The sequence below is a fragment of the Bos mutus genome, chromosome 22, assembly GCF_027580195.1.
Source record: "Bos mutus isolate GX-2022 chromosome 22, NWIPB_WYAK_1.1, whole genome shotgun sequence".
Taxonomy (NCBI): domain Eukaryota; kingdom Metazoa; phylum Chordata; class Mammalia; order Artiodactyla; family Bovidae; genus Bos; species Bos mutus.
In genome coordinates, this window is record NC_091638.1 from 67,632,150 (window position 1) to 67,648,360 (window position 16,211).

A 16,211-nucleotide genomic window follows, 5' to 3' on the forward strand; every position below is an offset into this window, starting at 1 on the left:
GTGCTAGGGAAGAACTTGGGGGTCTCTGAGGCAGGATAAACTAAGGGCTGATGGGTGAGGATGCAGTGTGACCAGGGCTAGAAAGGGCCAGGGCAGACGGGGGGTTCATCTGACGATAACAGCCTTGGGACCTGGGCAGGATATGACCCTCTTCCAGTTGTGCAGAAGGGAAGACAGGGGCAGAGAAACTGACATCCCCAAGGGACCAAATGGATCACAAGCAGTTCTCTTGACTCTGAGATTCCCCATTCCCTTCTCCTGCTTAGTAAGGACCCTCACACAACACCTATGTATCTGTGTGGGTCTAGGATGGAATCCAGCCCCTTCCAGCCCCAGCTTTGGGTGGCTGCCTCAGCTCCAAGATTCTGGCCACACCAGGCCCAGATGGTAGTAGAAAGCAGGGGTTTGTGAGAACCATGTAACTCAATGTGGGGCTCTGGGTGTCTGGGAGGACTCAGCTTCCAGGTGGTTGGAGCAGAGGACTAAGAAGGCAGTAGAAAAGTCAGGACCGTTCTCACAGAGGCTTCACATGGGTCATCTCTGCAGCCTCAGAACAGCTCCACAAACAGCTCCCTATAGTATAGCTGGAAGCAACCAGGTCCAGGGAGTTGCCTCTTAACCCTAGAATTTAAGTTCACCCCAGGTTGAACTTGAGTTCCCTGATTCCCAGCACAAATTGCCAGGCAGGGGTCCCGGGTCCACGAAAGCTCTGGCCGGGAATAAGTGGATCCAGACTCCTGGTGCAGAGGAGGAGAGGGTCAGCGGCAGATTGGAAGGGAAGGGATCCCCAGGGGTGTGAGGACAGATGGAACCAGACCCCAGGCGGGAAGGTATTTCTCTGTGGGAGGTGCAAAGAGGAGAAGGGGGTGGACGGAAAGCATGTGGGGACTTGTGCATGTACCTGTGTCTCTAATTCCCCTAGGACCGACCTGCCAAGGGTGACCAGTGGGGGCCCGAGAACACCCAGCAAGGCTGGAGTGCCCAGACACCTTCCAGGCCTTAGTTTCCCCTTCCGTAGAGGGAGGGCAAGCAGCTGACCACCCTGGCGTCCAGACTCTGCCAGACTGCCCAGGGAAGATGCCGGTATTCGAAGACACCCCTGGAATAGAGTCCCGCGGGGGACCCCCTCCTCTTCCCACTCTGCCCCTCCCCCTCCCCTGCTCTCCGGCCCCCGCCCCCGCCCCGCCTCCGCCTCCGGTGTGCGATGGGGGGCGGGCAGCGGGCTGAGCCAAGAGCAGTGGAGCTGGGCCGACGCTGCCACCTGATCCCATCCAAGCGCGGAGAGGCCAGCGAGCGACCAGCACTCTGCGCGCTGGGCCCCCAGCGCCCTCGGACCCTCAGCGGATTTCGCCGCAAGGTCTGGGGAGATAGCGGCGACCCCCCTCCACGCGGGTCCCGGCAGAGTCCGGTCAGCGTGAGTACTGCAGCGGCCAGCCTGGGGCTGGAGGGGCGGGGGTGGACCGGACCTGAATGAGGGATGCCGGCTGGGGCGGGAGAGTGTCTTGGGGGTCGGCGCCTGAAGAGCATGAGGGAGGGGGGCTCTTGGCCCCTGGCAGAGCAGGAGAGGAATGGGTGAGAGCGCGACGCTGGCCTATCCCTTACTGGGGACCAGATCTTAGTGACCCGATCCCTGGGGAGGTTGGCATGCAATTGAGGGAGTGGGGGCTGGGAGAGTGGGGGACAGTGATGGACAGAGGAGGATGAAGGGAAATCAGAGGCAGGGAGGAGGTGGCCGTGGATGACAGGCAGAGGGGGCTGGGGGGGCGGGGAAGACCTGGCGAAGGCTGGTGGGAAGAAAGGAAGGAAAAGAGGGAGCTGGAAAGACATTTCATCTCCTGGGCCACTAGTGTGCAGCCCTCTCTGCCCTTGGCCCCTTCCCCCTCAGTGCAGGGGGCAATTGCCCTCTTCACTTGCGGTGCCATCCTCAGTAAAGAGGCAGTCTCCAGGTCACCCGAGGGTCAGGTCCAGGTGGTGGGGGTCAGGGCGCCCTCCTCCTCCAAGGGCATCCATCTCAGCCCTAGAGCCCCCAGGGAGCGAGCAGAGGGCTTGTGTGGGAGTGGGTGGGCATCCAGACCAGTTTTCAAAGCTTTGGCCAGCTAAGCCATTTCTTCTTTGGTTCCCTGGAGAAAGGAAGGCAATTTGCAAAACCGGGCGGCAGCCTGCGGTAGATTGTTCTGACTAAAATTAGCACTGATTTTCTCACGAGCCCAGGCACCCTGACTTGTCTGGGACACGACTTAGGGAAACTCTTATCGGAGAAGACACAGGGGAGGCTGGGAGAAGTCTGAAGCATGTGAGAGGCAGGAGCCAGGGCCCTTGCTCTCAGTTCTGATCCCAGCAGGCTGCCACCCACCCCCACTGACCTAGGGGTTACCGAGGGAAACCGAGAGCCCCAGGCGGCCCCCTTCCTGGGTGCCGAAGGCCTGACCCCGTGTCCACAACAGGCATCGTGGAGTGAACTTGCCAAGCGAAGGGGCACCCTCCTCCAGCACCCTCTCTCAGGACCTGGAATGTTTAGCCTGGCTGAGTGCCCAACCAGAGGAGACAGGGTTACTGCTTTTAAATACCTGAAGGTCTGTCATGGAGAAAAAACTTAAACAGGGTTCCTGTGGCCTAGTAGGGCAGCATGAGCAACTCCCAGTGTGGAAGGTGGAAGGGGACAAGCCGAGGAGGGCGCGACCAGCAGTAGGCTGAGTCCAGCTGTCCCAGAAAGAACTTTTGAAACAGCCGAGGCTGCTCAGAAACAAACCAGGCAGTATCTGCAGGCAGCGAGCCTCCAGTCATGGGCGGGGAACATGCAGAAGCTGCTGCCTACCTTGGAGGACTGGCATCCAGGGAGTTCTTAAGCGGATGATACCCTGTACCCGGTAGGCCGCAGACTGGCTGGCTCCCCAGGGCTAGGCCATGGCAGGGAGTGGGATGGAGGGCACCACCAAGCACCCCATCACCTTTCTCCCTATGGCCTGGTTGAAGCATCTCCCGGGCAAAGTCCCACGGTAGCTGTCCCCAGTCTTGACCTCCTGGGCTAACCTGGAGTCTCTGAAAAATAGACTGGTTTCAGCATCTTAGAATGTATATAATCTTGGATTTTAGCTCCTGAGTGTATGTACTTTAATGTATGTTTCTTCACCGTTTTCTACTGTTTTAGTAAATGAACCATTTAATTTCTATTGCCAAAAAAAAAAAAAGGCTGGTTTCAGTGAGTTGAGCAAAGATAGGAATTGGTGGTCCTCCATGTGGCCCCAGTGAGAAATTCCTGTCTGGTCACCAAGTCCTCTCTGCAGGATAAGTGACTGGGGAGAAGGTGTGTGTCCTGAGAGAGCTCTGACTCCCTCGTGCCTCGCATGGGCAGTGCCAGCCCTCCTCTGCCCCAGCAATCCTTGAAGACGGGGATCTTAGGCTTTCTCTGCTGTGCCCTTGGTTGCCCTCTGTGGCTGGGTGCTTCACATCCCTTGGCTCCGGGAGGATTAACTCTGTCTGCAGGCTGGTGGAGGAAACCAGGTGAGGGGCCTGGAGAGAAGGGAAAGGCATAACCAGGACATCTTTACACCCCAACAAGCTTTAGTGTAATCCAGGATTAATTAGGGGGAGGGGGCGCTAAAGGAGAAGGATGGGAAGCCAGGCCCAGGGGAAGGTCATGGTCAAAGAATTTTCACATTACTTCAACCCTCCCGAGACTGAGGTGTCCTAGTTCCACACGCATGCACATGCCCAGAAGGTTCCAGGCTCCCTCTTCCCTTTGGAGAGGGGTGCATGTGAGGATGAAGCCAAACCCGAACCTGGAGACGGAGGCCCCTGAGACAGAGACCCCCACCCTCACCGGGGGACAGGCATTGCCACTGAAGCTGACTTTCCACTGAAGCTGCCAAGGGTCAGGGTGCCCTTGAGCTAACACATTTATGCGGGGACAGGTGACAGGCCAGACACCAGGCCTCCTCCAGCCTCTCGCTTCTGCTGCTCAGCTGGGATGGAGGCCACCTTCCCCTGGAGAATCTCTGTAGGGCAATGAGCAGGAACCCCCCTGTATTCCCCTCCCAACTCCCAGGTGCCCACCCTCTTCCTTGGCCAGGTGCCTCTCACTGCCATCAGCTGACGGGGCAGCCAGGGTTTCAGGTGTCTGGGGATGGAATTCAGATAGGGTTCCAGGATCTCAAGTCCTTCCTTTCTTTCCCTCATGGATCAGAGGTATGCAGAATTGCAGAGTCTGGGGCAGGGATGGGGAAATCAGTTCTCTGTGGAAGCGGCACACAAGCTGTCTAAGGGCATGGACTCTGGAGCTGGAAGTATCTGGAACCAGATCAGAATCCAGATCCTGCTAATACCAGCTGTGCGACCCATATAAGTGACACCAGCCCTTAGAGCCTCAGTTTCCTTGTCTGTAAAATGGGAACACCTGTTAGGGCTGCAGCGAGGATTAGATGGAATTAAGTGTGCAGTCGTGTAATACACATAATAAGCCTCTTTCTCATATCAGAGACTCAAGAAGGTGAAGACCTGGTCAGCGTTTCTGAGGAGCTCAATGTCTGGGAAGTCAAGACTAACCCCTGGCTGAAGAAGCAGTCAGGCAAGGAGTCCTATAGGAGAGGAAACCCTGAACTGAGACTTCTGGGCTAAGCCAGGCGCTGGTGCTAAGACCGACATAAATGGCCACGAGACAAAGACGAATTAGGGGCAGGCAGAGAAGCAGAGACCTGGCTCAAGGGAGGGAGTGGCTATAGCCTGAAGGGCTGGCCAGACCCCAGAGCCTGTAATTCCACCCAAGACTGAGTTATCTGGAGCACCGTGGAGATAGGGTCATGGTAACAGGAGGTAGGAATCTGATCTTCCCTGGCCTCTCTGCGCACCCCACCCTTCGGAGCGCTCATTTGCAACAGTCCTGTTGGGGCTCGGCGCCCATCTCCTCTGCCCGCTACAAACCTGTTTTCCTCCTTCTCCTGCCAGGCCTCACAGGAACACTGGCCCTGCTACCGGAGCCCCAGGAGCCCCCATGAGTGCCGGCGAAGGGAGTCCTGGATAGTGAGGTCCTGGCTGATCCAGGGGTGGGTACCCCATCATGCCGCCCATTTTCCAGCGCCTGCAGCAGGCCACCAAGATGAGCCGTAGGAAAATCCTGCTGCTGGTGCTAGGATGCAGCACCTTAAGCCTCCTCATCCACCAGGGGGCGCAGCTCAGCTGGTAAGGGGCGGGGTCTCGGTGAGGGGGCGGGGCCAGGGAATTGCCTTCCTCCAGAGCTCGGCGGCCGGGTTAGCGGATGGGAGCTCTCCTTCTCGCTTCTCGTTCCTTAAACCTGACCGGAGTCCATCTTCTGCTGGGCTTTGCTCTTTCCTGTGTTCTCAAAGCGCTTTCCTACATTCTTTTTAGATCCACACAACCTTCCTGGGAAGGACTTCACTGAAAGTGTTGTGTGTAATGGATGTGGATGTGAAAGTCGCTCAGTCGTGTCCAACATTTTGCGACCCCATGGACTGTAGTCCGTGGATTTCTCCAGGCCAGAATACTGGAGTGGGTAGCCTTTCCCTTCTCCAGGGCATCTTCCCACCCAGGGATCGAACCCAGGTCTCCCGCATTGCGGGCGGATACTTTACCAGCTGAGCCACAAGGGAAGCCCAAGAATACTGGAGTGGGAATAGAATACTATCCCTTCTCCAGCAGATCTTCCCGACCCAAGAATCAAACTGGTCTCATGCATTGCAGGTGGATTCTTTACCAACTGAGCTGTCAGGAAAGCCCTGAGTGTGTAAGCTGAGATTCTATTCCAGCCCGAGTCTTTCCCTTGCCATCACTTCTGAGTACCTGGTGGATGGGAGGCAGAGAGGTTGAATATCCTACGAAGTGAAAAAGAACTTTAAGATCAAAAACAGAAGTGGGTAACTCCATATAAACTGCACTTAAGAACTTTATTATGGGTAAGTTACATACAGGCAGGAAGGATCTAGTAGATGGAGGATCCAGAGGCATTCACAGTGGCATGGAAAGGGGTACAGAGAGATTTAAAGGGGGCAAAAGCTAAAAACAGAATGTGACTACACAGGAGTACATCCCCATGGATAGACAGGCAGTGGTGTCCTCCACCCCAGAGTGGGGGGTTGGGGGTTTTGTGGCCATTAACTATCTGCATCAGCAAAAGGCAGTCTTGCAGTTTTCACATGGGATGAAGGCAAGGATAAAGTCTGACAGGGAATTTACCTGGCTTGAGTGCACTTATGAGTAAGCTAAAGCGCAGTTGCACAGAAAAGGAAGGGTGTAGTGCTGCGGGCCTGTGATGGAATCAGTGTACTTCAGCCACACACTCCCCAGAGAACTGCAAACAACTTCACACTACTAGTTTTCTGGGCAAGTCTCCTCACTTCTCTGAGCCCGTGTGCTCATCTAGAAAATGACAGTGACACTATGTGTGACCCTGCCAGTCACCCTGACACAGGATACAATGTGATGATGAATAGGAGCCCTGACCCTGCTCCTGGCTCACTTCGTGAACCAAATAAATCCCTGCGCCCCCCTCAGGACCTGTTTGCCATTCTCTACATGGTCATCCATGAGAACAGTGTGAATGGGCCCAGTCCCTCCTGCCAGATGCCTTTCTGGTCTTATGGAGCATCTGTGTAGACATCCTGAACCCAAACCACAAAGGGAATCTCACTAGCATCCTCAAGGCTGCTTAGAGTTGCCCTTGTTGCCTGATGCTTGCTGCTGCTGCTGCTGCTAAGTCGATTCAGTCGTGTCAGACTCTGTGCAACCCGAAACGGCAGCCCACCCGTCCCTGTGATTCTCCAGGCAAGAACACTGGAGTGTGTTGGCATTTCCTTCTCCAATGCATGAAAGTGAAAACTGAAAGTGAAGTCTCGCAGTCGTGTCCGACCCTTAGTGACCCCATGGACTGCAGCCTACCAGGCTCCTCCGTCCATGGGATTTTCCAGGCAGGAGTACTGGAGTGGGGTGCCACTGCCTTCTCCATGGTAGAAAAGAAACAGGAGTGACTCAAAGTCTGGAGTGAACTTACAGGTCACCTAGAACACCCTTGTTTCAAGGACAAGGAGACGGAAATCAAAGTTTCATGAAGGCTAGGATTATTATGTTTTTTATACTATTATATTTCTGGAGCCTAGAACAGTTCCTAGCACACAGTAAATTAGTAGATGCTTAAACAAACAAAAAAACTACCTGAATGAATGAATGAGGTTCCAGAGGACTTGATGGGATCATGTAACAAGTTGCTTCAGAGTCCCTGCCACTCATCTACAATGTGAGGAGCCTGTTGTTGTTCAGTCGCTAAGTAACGTCCAACTCTTTGCGACCCCGTGGAATGCAGCACGCCAGGCTTCCCTGTCCTTCACTATCTCCCATAGTTTGCTCAAACTCATGTCCATTGAGTTGGTGACACTATCCAACCATCTCATCCTCTGTTGCCTTCTCCTGCCCTCAATCCTTCCCAGCATCAGGGTCTTTCCAATGAAATGAAGAGCCAGTGGGAAGATAAAAATGAGAAAGACAACAGACAGCAAGAGGATTTGGCGATTTTATCTGAGTTTCTGGACTTACAGAAATGATGTTCCTCCTCCTGTTCTTCAGTTTGTACACCTGTAAAGTGGAATTCCTCAAGGGTCCCCAAGGGCCTTTGTCCCTGTATTATTTTATTTTGCTTTTTGAAAACACTAAGGGTTTACTTGCTTGGCTGTGCTGGCCTTCATGCTGCACACAGGCTTCCTCTAGTTGCAGCGCACAGGCTTCTGGTTGAGGTGGCTTCTCTGATTGCAGAACACTGGCTCTAGGTGTGCAGGCTTCAGTGGTTGTGGCTCGGGGGCTCTAGAGCACAGGCCTGGCAGTCGTGGCACGGGGGCTTAGTTGCTTAGCAGCATGTGGGATCTTCCCAGACCAGGGATCGAACCTGTGTCCCCTGCATTGGCAGCCAGATTCTTAACCACTGGACCAGCAGGGGAATGGCTGTCCTTGTATTATTTTTTATGGGTAACCAAATACCACAAAACTTAAGAGGCTGAAAACATCAAACATTTATTATCTCACTCCTGTGGGTGAGGAATTCAGGCTTGCCCTAGCTGGATGCCTCTGGTTCGAGGCCTTTCACGGAGTTGCAGTCAAGCTGGTGGTTGGAGAAGGCGGTTTAACATGAAGCCCTGATTGGAACGGCTCCCCTTACAAGCTCCTGTATGTGGTTGCTGGGGGAGGCTTCAGTTCTTCAAGCAGGTTGATGATGGACTGAGGGCCTGGCTCCTTGGGGACTGCTGTTCCCACCTGGTACCTCACCCTCACCCCCTGCATGAGTTACCCTAGAGACAGTGAGAGAACGACACCAAGACAGTGCCATAATCTTTTTATAATGTAATCTCACAAGTCACACCCCACCAGTTCTGCCCTATTCTAAATACCTGCCTGCCAGTCTTTAGCGGGATGTTATGTAGCTACTAAGTAAAAAGTAAAAGTAAAAAGTCACTCAGTCGTGTCCTACTCTTTGCGACCCCGTGGACTATAGCCTATCAGGCTCCTCAGTCCATGGGATTCTCCAGGTAAGGATACTGGAGTGGGTTGCTATTTCCTTCTCCAGGGGAGAAGTTACTGCTGCTGCTAAGTCACTTCCGTCGTGTCCGACTCTGTGCGACCCCATAGACGGCAGCCCACCAGGTTCCCCCATCCCTGGGATTCTCCAGGCAAGAACACTGGAGTGGGTTGCCAATTCCTTCTCCAATGCATGAAAGTGAAAAGTGAAAGTGAAGTCGCTCAGTCGTGTCTGACTCTTAGCGACCCCATGGACTGCAGCCTACTATGCTCCTCCATCCATGGGATTTTCCAGGCAAGAGTACTGGAGTGGGGTGCCATTGCCTTCTCCAGGAGAAGTTACTAGCAGTCTGTTAATGAAAGAAAGGAATGTCTCAAAAATCAGAGAATGGCACCAGGCCCCTCACCCACAGGCTGTATTCTGAGATAATCTTGGCACCAGGAGAGTCATCCCAGGGCATAAAACGATTGATTTGAATCTTGTAGAAACGCAGATTCAGTTCAGTTCAGTCATTCAGTCATGTCCGACTCTTTGCGACTCCATGAACCGCAACATGCCAGCCCTCCCTGTCCATCACCAATTCCCGGAGTTTACACAAACTCATGTCCATCAAGTCAGTGATGCTATCCAACCATCTCTTCCTCTGTCGTCCCCTTCTCCTCCTGCCCTCAATCTTCCCCAGCATCAGGGTCTTTCCCAAGGAGTCAGTTCTTTGCATCAGGTGGCCAAAGTATTGGAGTTTCAGCTTCCACATCTGTCCTACCAATGAACACCCAGGACTGATCTCCTTTAGGATGGACTGGTTGGACTTCCTTGCAGTCCAAGGGACTCTCAAGAGTCTTCTCCAACACCAAGTTCAAAAGCATCAATTCTTCAGCGCTCAGCTTTCTTTATAGTCCAACTCTCACATCCATACATGACTACTGGAAAAACAATAATTTCGTTTACACAGATTAGGAGAACAATGTCTGAGTATAACAAACTGGTTTGTCAAGTCAGTTCTGAGCCTAAATCTGAGCTTTTAGGCGGCACCAACTTGAAGATAGAGTCTAGAGTAAATGCGTAGTGCGTTAACATAGCTTAAGACAAACATTTCCATTAAAAAATGCATTGGTTAGCTTAAGATTTAAGAAATGTTAAGTTAAGGTGGAACCAGGTGTCATTATGGCAACAAGGTATTTTAAGAGAAACCTCTTTTTAACTTCGTATAGAGAAGGGGAAAAAATATAACACTAGTTGGTTTCCTCCTGCTGCTTAAAGTGAAAGTGAAGTTCAGTCCTGTTCAACTCTTTGTGACCCCATAGACTGTAGCTTACCAGGCTCCTCCGTCCATGGGATTTTCCAGGCAAGAATACTGGAGTGGGTTGCCATTTTCTTCTCCAGGGGACCTTCCTGACCCAGGGATCGAATCCGGTCTCCCACATTGTAGGCAGACACTAGAGAGATTAAAAATATATATGTATCTGACACTTGCAGCCTATTTCCTCCGTTTGGAGACCCTTGGCCTTCCTGCCTGTTACCCTCTCACAGGGACTCCCTGGGGGTGGTCATCTTAGATGCCCGTACCATGCGTGTGTGTACTGTTTCGTGGGTAAAGCCCTGGGCCCATCCCCAGCATCCTTGGGGAGAGGCCGGGTCAAGCGGCACCCTTCTCACACCCTCCTCCCTGCACACCCCGGGGCCCTGCAGGTACCCCAAGCTGTTCCCTCTGAGCTGCCCGCCTCTGCAGGACTCTCCGCCGCGCCCCAAGCACATGACCGTGGCCTTTCTGAAGACGCACAAGACTGCGGGCACGACGGTGCAGAACATCCTGTTCCGTTTCGCCGAGCGCCACAACCTGACGGTGGCCCTGCCGCACCCGAGCTGCGAGCATCAGTTCTGCTACCCGCGTAACTTCTCGGCGCACTTCGTGCACCCGGCCACGCGGCCGCCGCACGTGCTGGCCAGCCACCTGCGCTTCGACCGCGCGGAGCTGCAGCGCCTCATGCCGCCCGGCACCGTCTACGTCACCATCCTGCGCGAGCCAGCCGCCATGTTCGAGTCGCTCTTCAGCTACTACAACCAGTACTGCCCCGCCTTCCGGCGCGTGCCCAACGCGTCGCTCGAGGCCTTCCTGCGCGCGCCCGAGGCCTACTACCGCGCGGGCGAGCACTTCGCCATGTTCGCGCACAACACCCTGGCCTACGACCTGGGAGGCGACAACGAGCGCAGCCCCCGCGACGACGACGCCTACCTGGCGGGCCTCATCCGCCAGGTGGAGGAGGTCTTCTCGCTCGTCATGATCGCCGAGTACTTCGACGAGTCGCTCGTGCTGCTGCGGCGCCTGCTGGCCTGGGACCTGGACGACGTGCTCTACGCCAGGCTCAACGCGCGCGCCGCCAGCTCGCGCCTCGCCGCCATCCCCGCGGCGCTCGCGCAGGCTGCGCGCGCCTGGAACGCGCTCGACGCCGGCCTCTACGACCACTTCAACGCCACCTTCTGGCGCCGCGTGGCGAGTGCTGGCCGCGCCTGCGTGGAGCGCGAGGCGCGCGAGTTGCGCGAGGCCCGAGAGCGCCTGCTGCGGCGTTGCTTTGGCGACGAGCCGGTGTTGCGGCCCGCGGCCCAGATCCGCACCAAGCAGCTGCAGCCGTGGCAGCCCAGCCGCAAGGTGGACATCATGGGCTACGACCTGCCCAGCGGCCGCGCCGGTCCAGCCACCGAGGCCTGCCTCAAGCTGGCCATGCCTGAGGTGCAGTACTCAAGCTACCTGCTGCGCAAGCAGAAGCGCCGAGGAGGCATGCGCCTCCGGCCCGAACCGGTCCTAGACAACCCCCCTCCTCGGCCCATCCGGGCGCTGCGCCCAGGCCACTGAGCTCCCGGTGGGAATCTGGCTCCTGACCTGCCCACCAGGCTCTCTCCTAGGGCTGCCTCTGGGTCCCACCGCCTCAGGGCCATTTCTCCCGAGAGGGGCTGCAGCAGTAAGTGGAGGCGCATCTCCCTGTTTGAGCCCAGCTCCCAGGAAGGTGTAGGCCCAATCGAACCCCGGGCCACTCTCTCCTTTGTCCTAACTGGTTGGTGGCTTTGCCAAGAGATTTAAGGCCCATTCAGAACTGCCCACCCTGCCTTCTTAAGGGGATTGAGGATCCCCCCACCTGTCTTTTCCAAGTGGATGAGTCCATGCCACAGAGAGGGGCTGAGCTCTGGGAAAGGCTACTCTGCCTGTCAGCGTCCCCGGCTCTTGCTCTTCCTGCCAGGGGTCAGGCCCCCACACTGTCCGTCTTCCAGGTTCCACCCTCCTAACAGACCTAAGCTGCTCCCAGACCCCCAGAACCAAAAGTTCTTGGGGTGGGCCTTTTGTTTGGTTGGTTTTCCTTTTTTAAATAAAATATTTTAAAATGTGCATGTTGTATGTCAGTCATTAAAAGCCAGTTCCCCCCTCTTTGAGGATGAGGCAGATGCCTAAGGATAGATGTGGCTGTTACCATGAGAATGGGGACCCAGTGAAACCGAGCAGGATCTTGTGGGGCTCCTGGACATAAAAGCCATTCCATGTCTCCTGTTTCTTGTTTGAAGCAGCAGACTCCAGCCTCCATGACCTTCCCTGAGTTCCAAAGGGCAGATTTCAACAGTTGCTCATCAAACAAGATAGAGGATGCAGAGACAAGAGAGGAGCAGCAGCCTGGGGGCAGGGTCCTGGTTCTACCTCAAGGGATACACATAATGGTATCTTTTGAGCTCTTTATAGAATTAAAGGCTTCCCAGGTGGCTCAGAGGTTAAAGCATCTGCCTGCAATGCGGGAGACCTGGGTTCGATCCCTGGATCGGGAAGATCCTTTGGAGAAGGAAATGGCAACCCACTCTAGTATTCTTGCCTGGAGAATCCCATGGACGGAGGAGCCTGGTGGGCTACAGTCCACGGGGTCGCAAAGAGTCAGACATGACTAAGCGACTTCACTTGCACTTTCTATAGAATTAAAACCTCCAATAAATGGCAGCTATCAGCATTCTTCATTCCAGAGAAGACCACCTGAGGCCAGATTAAAGACCAGAGAAATCTCTCAAGAGACTGTTGTTCAGTCGCTAAGTCCTGTCTGGCTCTTTTCATGACTGCAGCACACCAGGCTCCTGTGTCCTCCACTATCTCAGGAGTTTGCTCAAATTCAAATGCATTAAGACAGTGATGCTATCTAACCATCTCATTCTCTGCCACCCCTTTCTCCTTTTGCGTACAATCTTTCGCAGCTTCAGGGTCTTTTCCAGTGAGTCAGCTCTTTGAATCAAGTGGCCAAACTCTTGGAGCTTCAGTGACAGTCCTTCCAATGAATATTCAAGTTGATTTCCTTTAGGACTGACTGGTTTGATCTCCTTGCAGTCCAAGAGTCTCTCAAGAGTCTTCTCCAACACCGTAATTGGAAAGCATCAATTCTTCAGCACTCAATCTTCTTTATGGTCCAAATCTCATATCTGTACATAACTACTGGAAAAACCATAGCTTTGACTGTATGGACCTTTGTCAACAAGTGATTTCTCTGTTTTTTAATACAGTATCTAGGTTTGTCATAGCATTCCTTCCAAGGAGCAAGTGTTTTTTAATTTTCTTCAAGAGATGGAAATACCAGACCACCTGACCTGCCTCCTGAGAAATCCGTATGCAGGTCAAGAAGCAACAGTTAGAACTGGACATGGAAAAACAGACTGATTCCAAATAGGGAATGGAGTACATCAAGGCTGTATATTGTCACCCTGCTTATTTAACTTACATGCAGAGTATATCATGAGAAATGCTGAGCTGGATGAAGCACAAGCTTGAATCAAGATTGCCAGGAGAAATATCAGTTACCTCAAATATGCAGATGACACTACCCTTTTGGCAAAAATCGAACAAGAACTAAAGAGCCTCTTGATGAAAGTGAAAGAGGAGAGTGGAAAAGTTGGCTTAAAACTCAACTTTCAGAAAACTAAGATCATGGCATCTGGTCCCATCACTTCATGGCAAATAGATGGGGAAACAGTGCAAACAGTAACAGACTTTATTTTGGGGGGGCTCCAAAATCACTGCAGATGGTGACTGCATCCATGAAATTAAAAGATGCTTCCTCCTTAGAAGGAAAGTTATGACCAACCTAGACAGCATATTAGAAAGCAGAGACATTGTTTTGCCAACAAAGGTCCATATAGTCAAAGTTATGGTTTTTCCAGTACTCACGTATGGATATGAGAATTGGACTATAAAGAAAGCTGAGTGCCGAAGAATTGATGCTTTTGAACTGTGGTGTTGGAGAAGACTCTTGAGAGTCCCTTGGACTGCAAGGAGATCCAACCAGTCCATCCTAAAGGAAATCAGTCCTGAATATTCATTGAAAGGACTGATGCGGAAGCTGAAACTCCAATACTTTGGCCACCTGATGCAAAGAACTGACTCACTGGAAAAGACCCTGATGCTGGGAAAGATTGAAGGCAGGAGGAGAAGGGGACGACAGAGGGTGAGATGGCTGGATGGCATCACCGAATCGATGGACATGAGTTTGAGTAAGCTCTGGGAGTTGGTGATGGACAGGGAAGCCTGGTGTGCTGCAGTCCATGGGGTTGCAAAGAGTCGGACATGACTGAGCGACTGAACTGAACTGAACTGAACCTATTTTTTACCTACAAGAGTCATAGAGATCAAAATTCTGTAAACAGGTTCAATCCCTGGTTGGGGCACTAAGATCCCACAAACCACGTGGTGTGGCCCCAAAGATTCCACATCCTGAGGGGCAATGAAGCCTGTGAGCCACAACGACTGAGCCCTTGTGCCCCAACTCCTGAGGCCTGCATGCTCTAGAGCCTGTGCTCTGTACAAGAGAAGCTCTGCACTGCACTGCGACTAGAGAGTAGCCCCTGCAGCAATGAAGACCCAGCACAGCCAAAAACAAACGAATAAATATAAACATTTAAAAAAATTAAGTTACTGTATCAGCCAGGATTTAATCAGAGAAACAAAATTACTGGGAACGATTACGTGTAGTCAAGATGTATCCTAGGGATAAGACCCTGCGTAATTGTGAGAGCTGATCATAGAAGACTGCTGTGTTTGCTTCTGGTGCTGGAGCTCAGAGACAGCAGGCAGACTGTTGGAAAGCATGTGATTCGAGGTGAGGGAAGCAAGAACAGACTGGCACCTGTGAGGACTAGCTAGCACCCACAGGATGGACCAGAACCCAGTCAATCTCTCACTGCACCTAAGCCTCTAACTTGAATGAAGCAGACGGTTCACAGGAGAAGCTGGCACTCTATCTGGGAGCTGAACGTGCGCCTGGAACAAGAGCAGAAGCAGGAGGAAATGTGGACCCAGCTATTGCCCGATGCCAACATGCTGAGCCAGCAAGTGAGGGTCACTGTGAGAGAGGTGCCACCACTTCCGGGGCCCCTGCACCAACCTGCCTCATGGAAAAAAGGATGCAACTCCTGTTTCACTTTACTTTCCAAATCTTACACAAAATGTCACTTGTAGGCCACATTAACAGAACTATGCAGGGAAGAGAATTCCGGGAAATAGATCCAGCTTAGTTAAAATGACACAGTACAAATTCACCGCAGTTTCAGATGTTAATTTGAAAATTATTACCCATGGAGACCAATTAGCACCAAAGGATTTTAGAGATGAAAGGTCACATTCCTGAGGCCCTCAGCTTCATGCTGTGGTTGTTTCCCCCGTCCCGGAATTGGTTGTGAGATTAGTGCTCAGTAGCTGGCAGACTCCCATCGGTTCCCTGCCACTGCAGTGTGGGTGAATATGGCAAAAAGGACCAAAAGGAGAGCCCTGGGATGGTCCCCTCCTCCGCCAAGTTGTAAACCAGGTTATGCCACAACCCTGAAGAACCCACAGAGATGAGTGCCACCATTAAGGGTTTGAGAGATGCAAGAGTGGCGGTGATGCCAGTCATATTCCTACCTGTTTGCAGGTGGAAAAAGCAAACTTAGTGTGGCAATGCCAATAACAGCTGCAATTCTATTTTAAACCATAAAGAAGGCTGAGTACCAAAGAACTGATGCTTTCAAACTGTGGTGCCGAAGAAGACTCATGAGAGTCCCTTGGACAGAAAGGAGATCCAACCAGTCAACCCTAAAAGAAATCAACCCTGAATATTAATTGGAAGGACCGATGCTGAAGCTCCAATACTTTAGCCACCTGATGTGAAGAGCTGACTCATTGGAAAAGACCCAGATGCTGGGAAAGATTGAGGGCAGGAGAAGGGGATACGATGGTTGGGTGGCATCGCTGAACAATGGACATGAGTTTGAGCAAACTCAGGGAGACAGTGAAGGACAGGGAAGCCTGGCATGCTGCAGTCCATCCGGTCACAAAGATTTGGACACCACTTAGTGACTGAACAACAACAACAAAGTATTTTTTAAATGTATTTATGCATCTTTTTGGTTGTGCTGGGTCTTAGCCACAGCACACAGGATCTTCAGTCTCTATTGTGGCATGCGATCTTTCAGTTCCAGTATGTGGGATCTAGTTCCCTGACTGGGGATTGAACCCAGGCTCCCTGCATTGGGAGTTCAGAGTCTTAACCAACTGACCAAGTGGTTAAGGGAAATCCCACACTGCTGCAATTCTAGATTTGAGATCTTTATTGGAGAAAATCAATAAACCCCAGCAGCAACTGCTATTGAACTAGCTTTCTCTTATATTCCCATGGGTATAGGAAATTACACTTTGCTTTTACCTAGC

At 52.6% G+C, this 16,211-nt stretch overlaps 1 protein-coding gene and 1 long non-coding RNA gene across 3 annotated transcripts; one reads left to right on the top strand and one right to left on the bottom strand.

Moving 5' to 3' along the window:
* Nucleotides 1–1,218: 1,218 nt before the first annotated feature.
* On the top strand, nt 1,219–11,885 carry GAL3ST3 (galactose-3-O-sulfotransferase 3). 2 transcript variants are annotated; one of them, XM_070359647.1, is made up of 3 exons: nt 1,219–1,414; nt 4,942–5,175; nt 10,202–11,885. In XM_070359647.1, exons 2-3 carry the CDS (start codon nt 5,054–5,056, stop codon nt 11,361–11,363), a joined length of 1,284 nt encoding a protein of 427 aa, XP_070215748.1. In that variant the 5' UTR covers nt 1,219–1,414; nt 4,942–5,053; the 3' UTR covers nt 11,364–11,885. The 2 variants fall into 2 exon arrangements, with proteins under 2 accessions (XP_070215748.1, XP_070215749.1); XM_070359648.1 differs by having other exon boundaries at nt 1,219–1,408.
* LOC138984689 (uncharacterized) lies at nt 5,240–10,877 on the bottom strand. The gene is made up of 3 exons (XR_011461955.1): nt 10,746–10,877; nt 9,829–9,948; nt 5,240–9,435 (listed from the first exon to the last, which is right to left on the bottom strand). It is a non-coding gene; the product is annotated as an uncharacterized lncRNA (long non-coding RNA).
* Nucleotides 11,886–16,211: the final 4,326 nt, after the last annotated feature.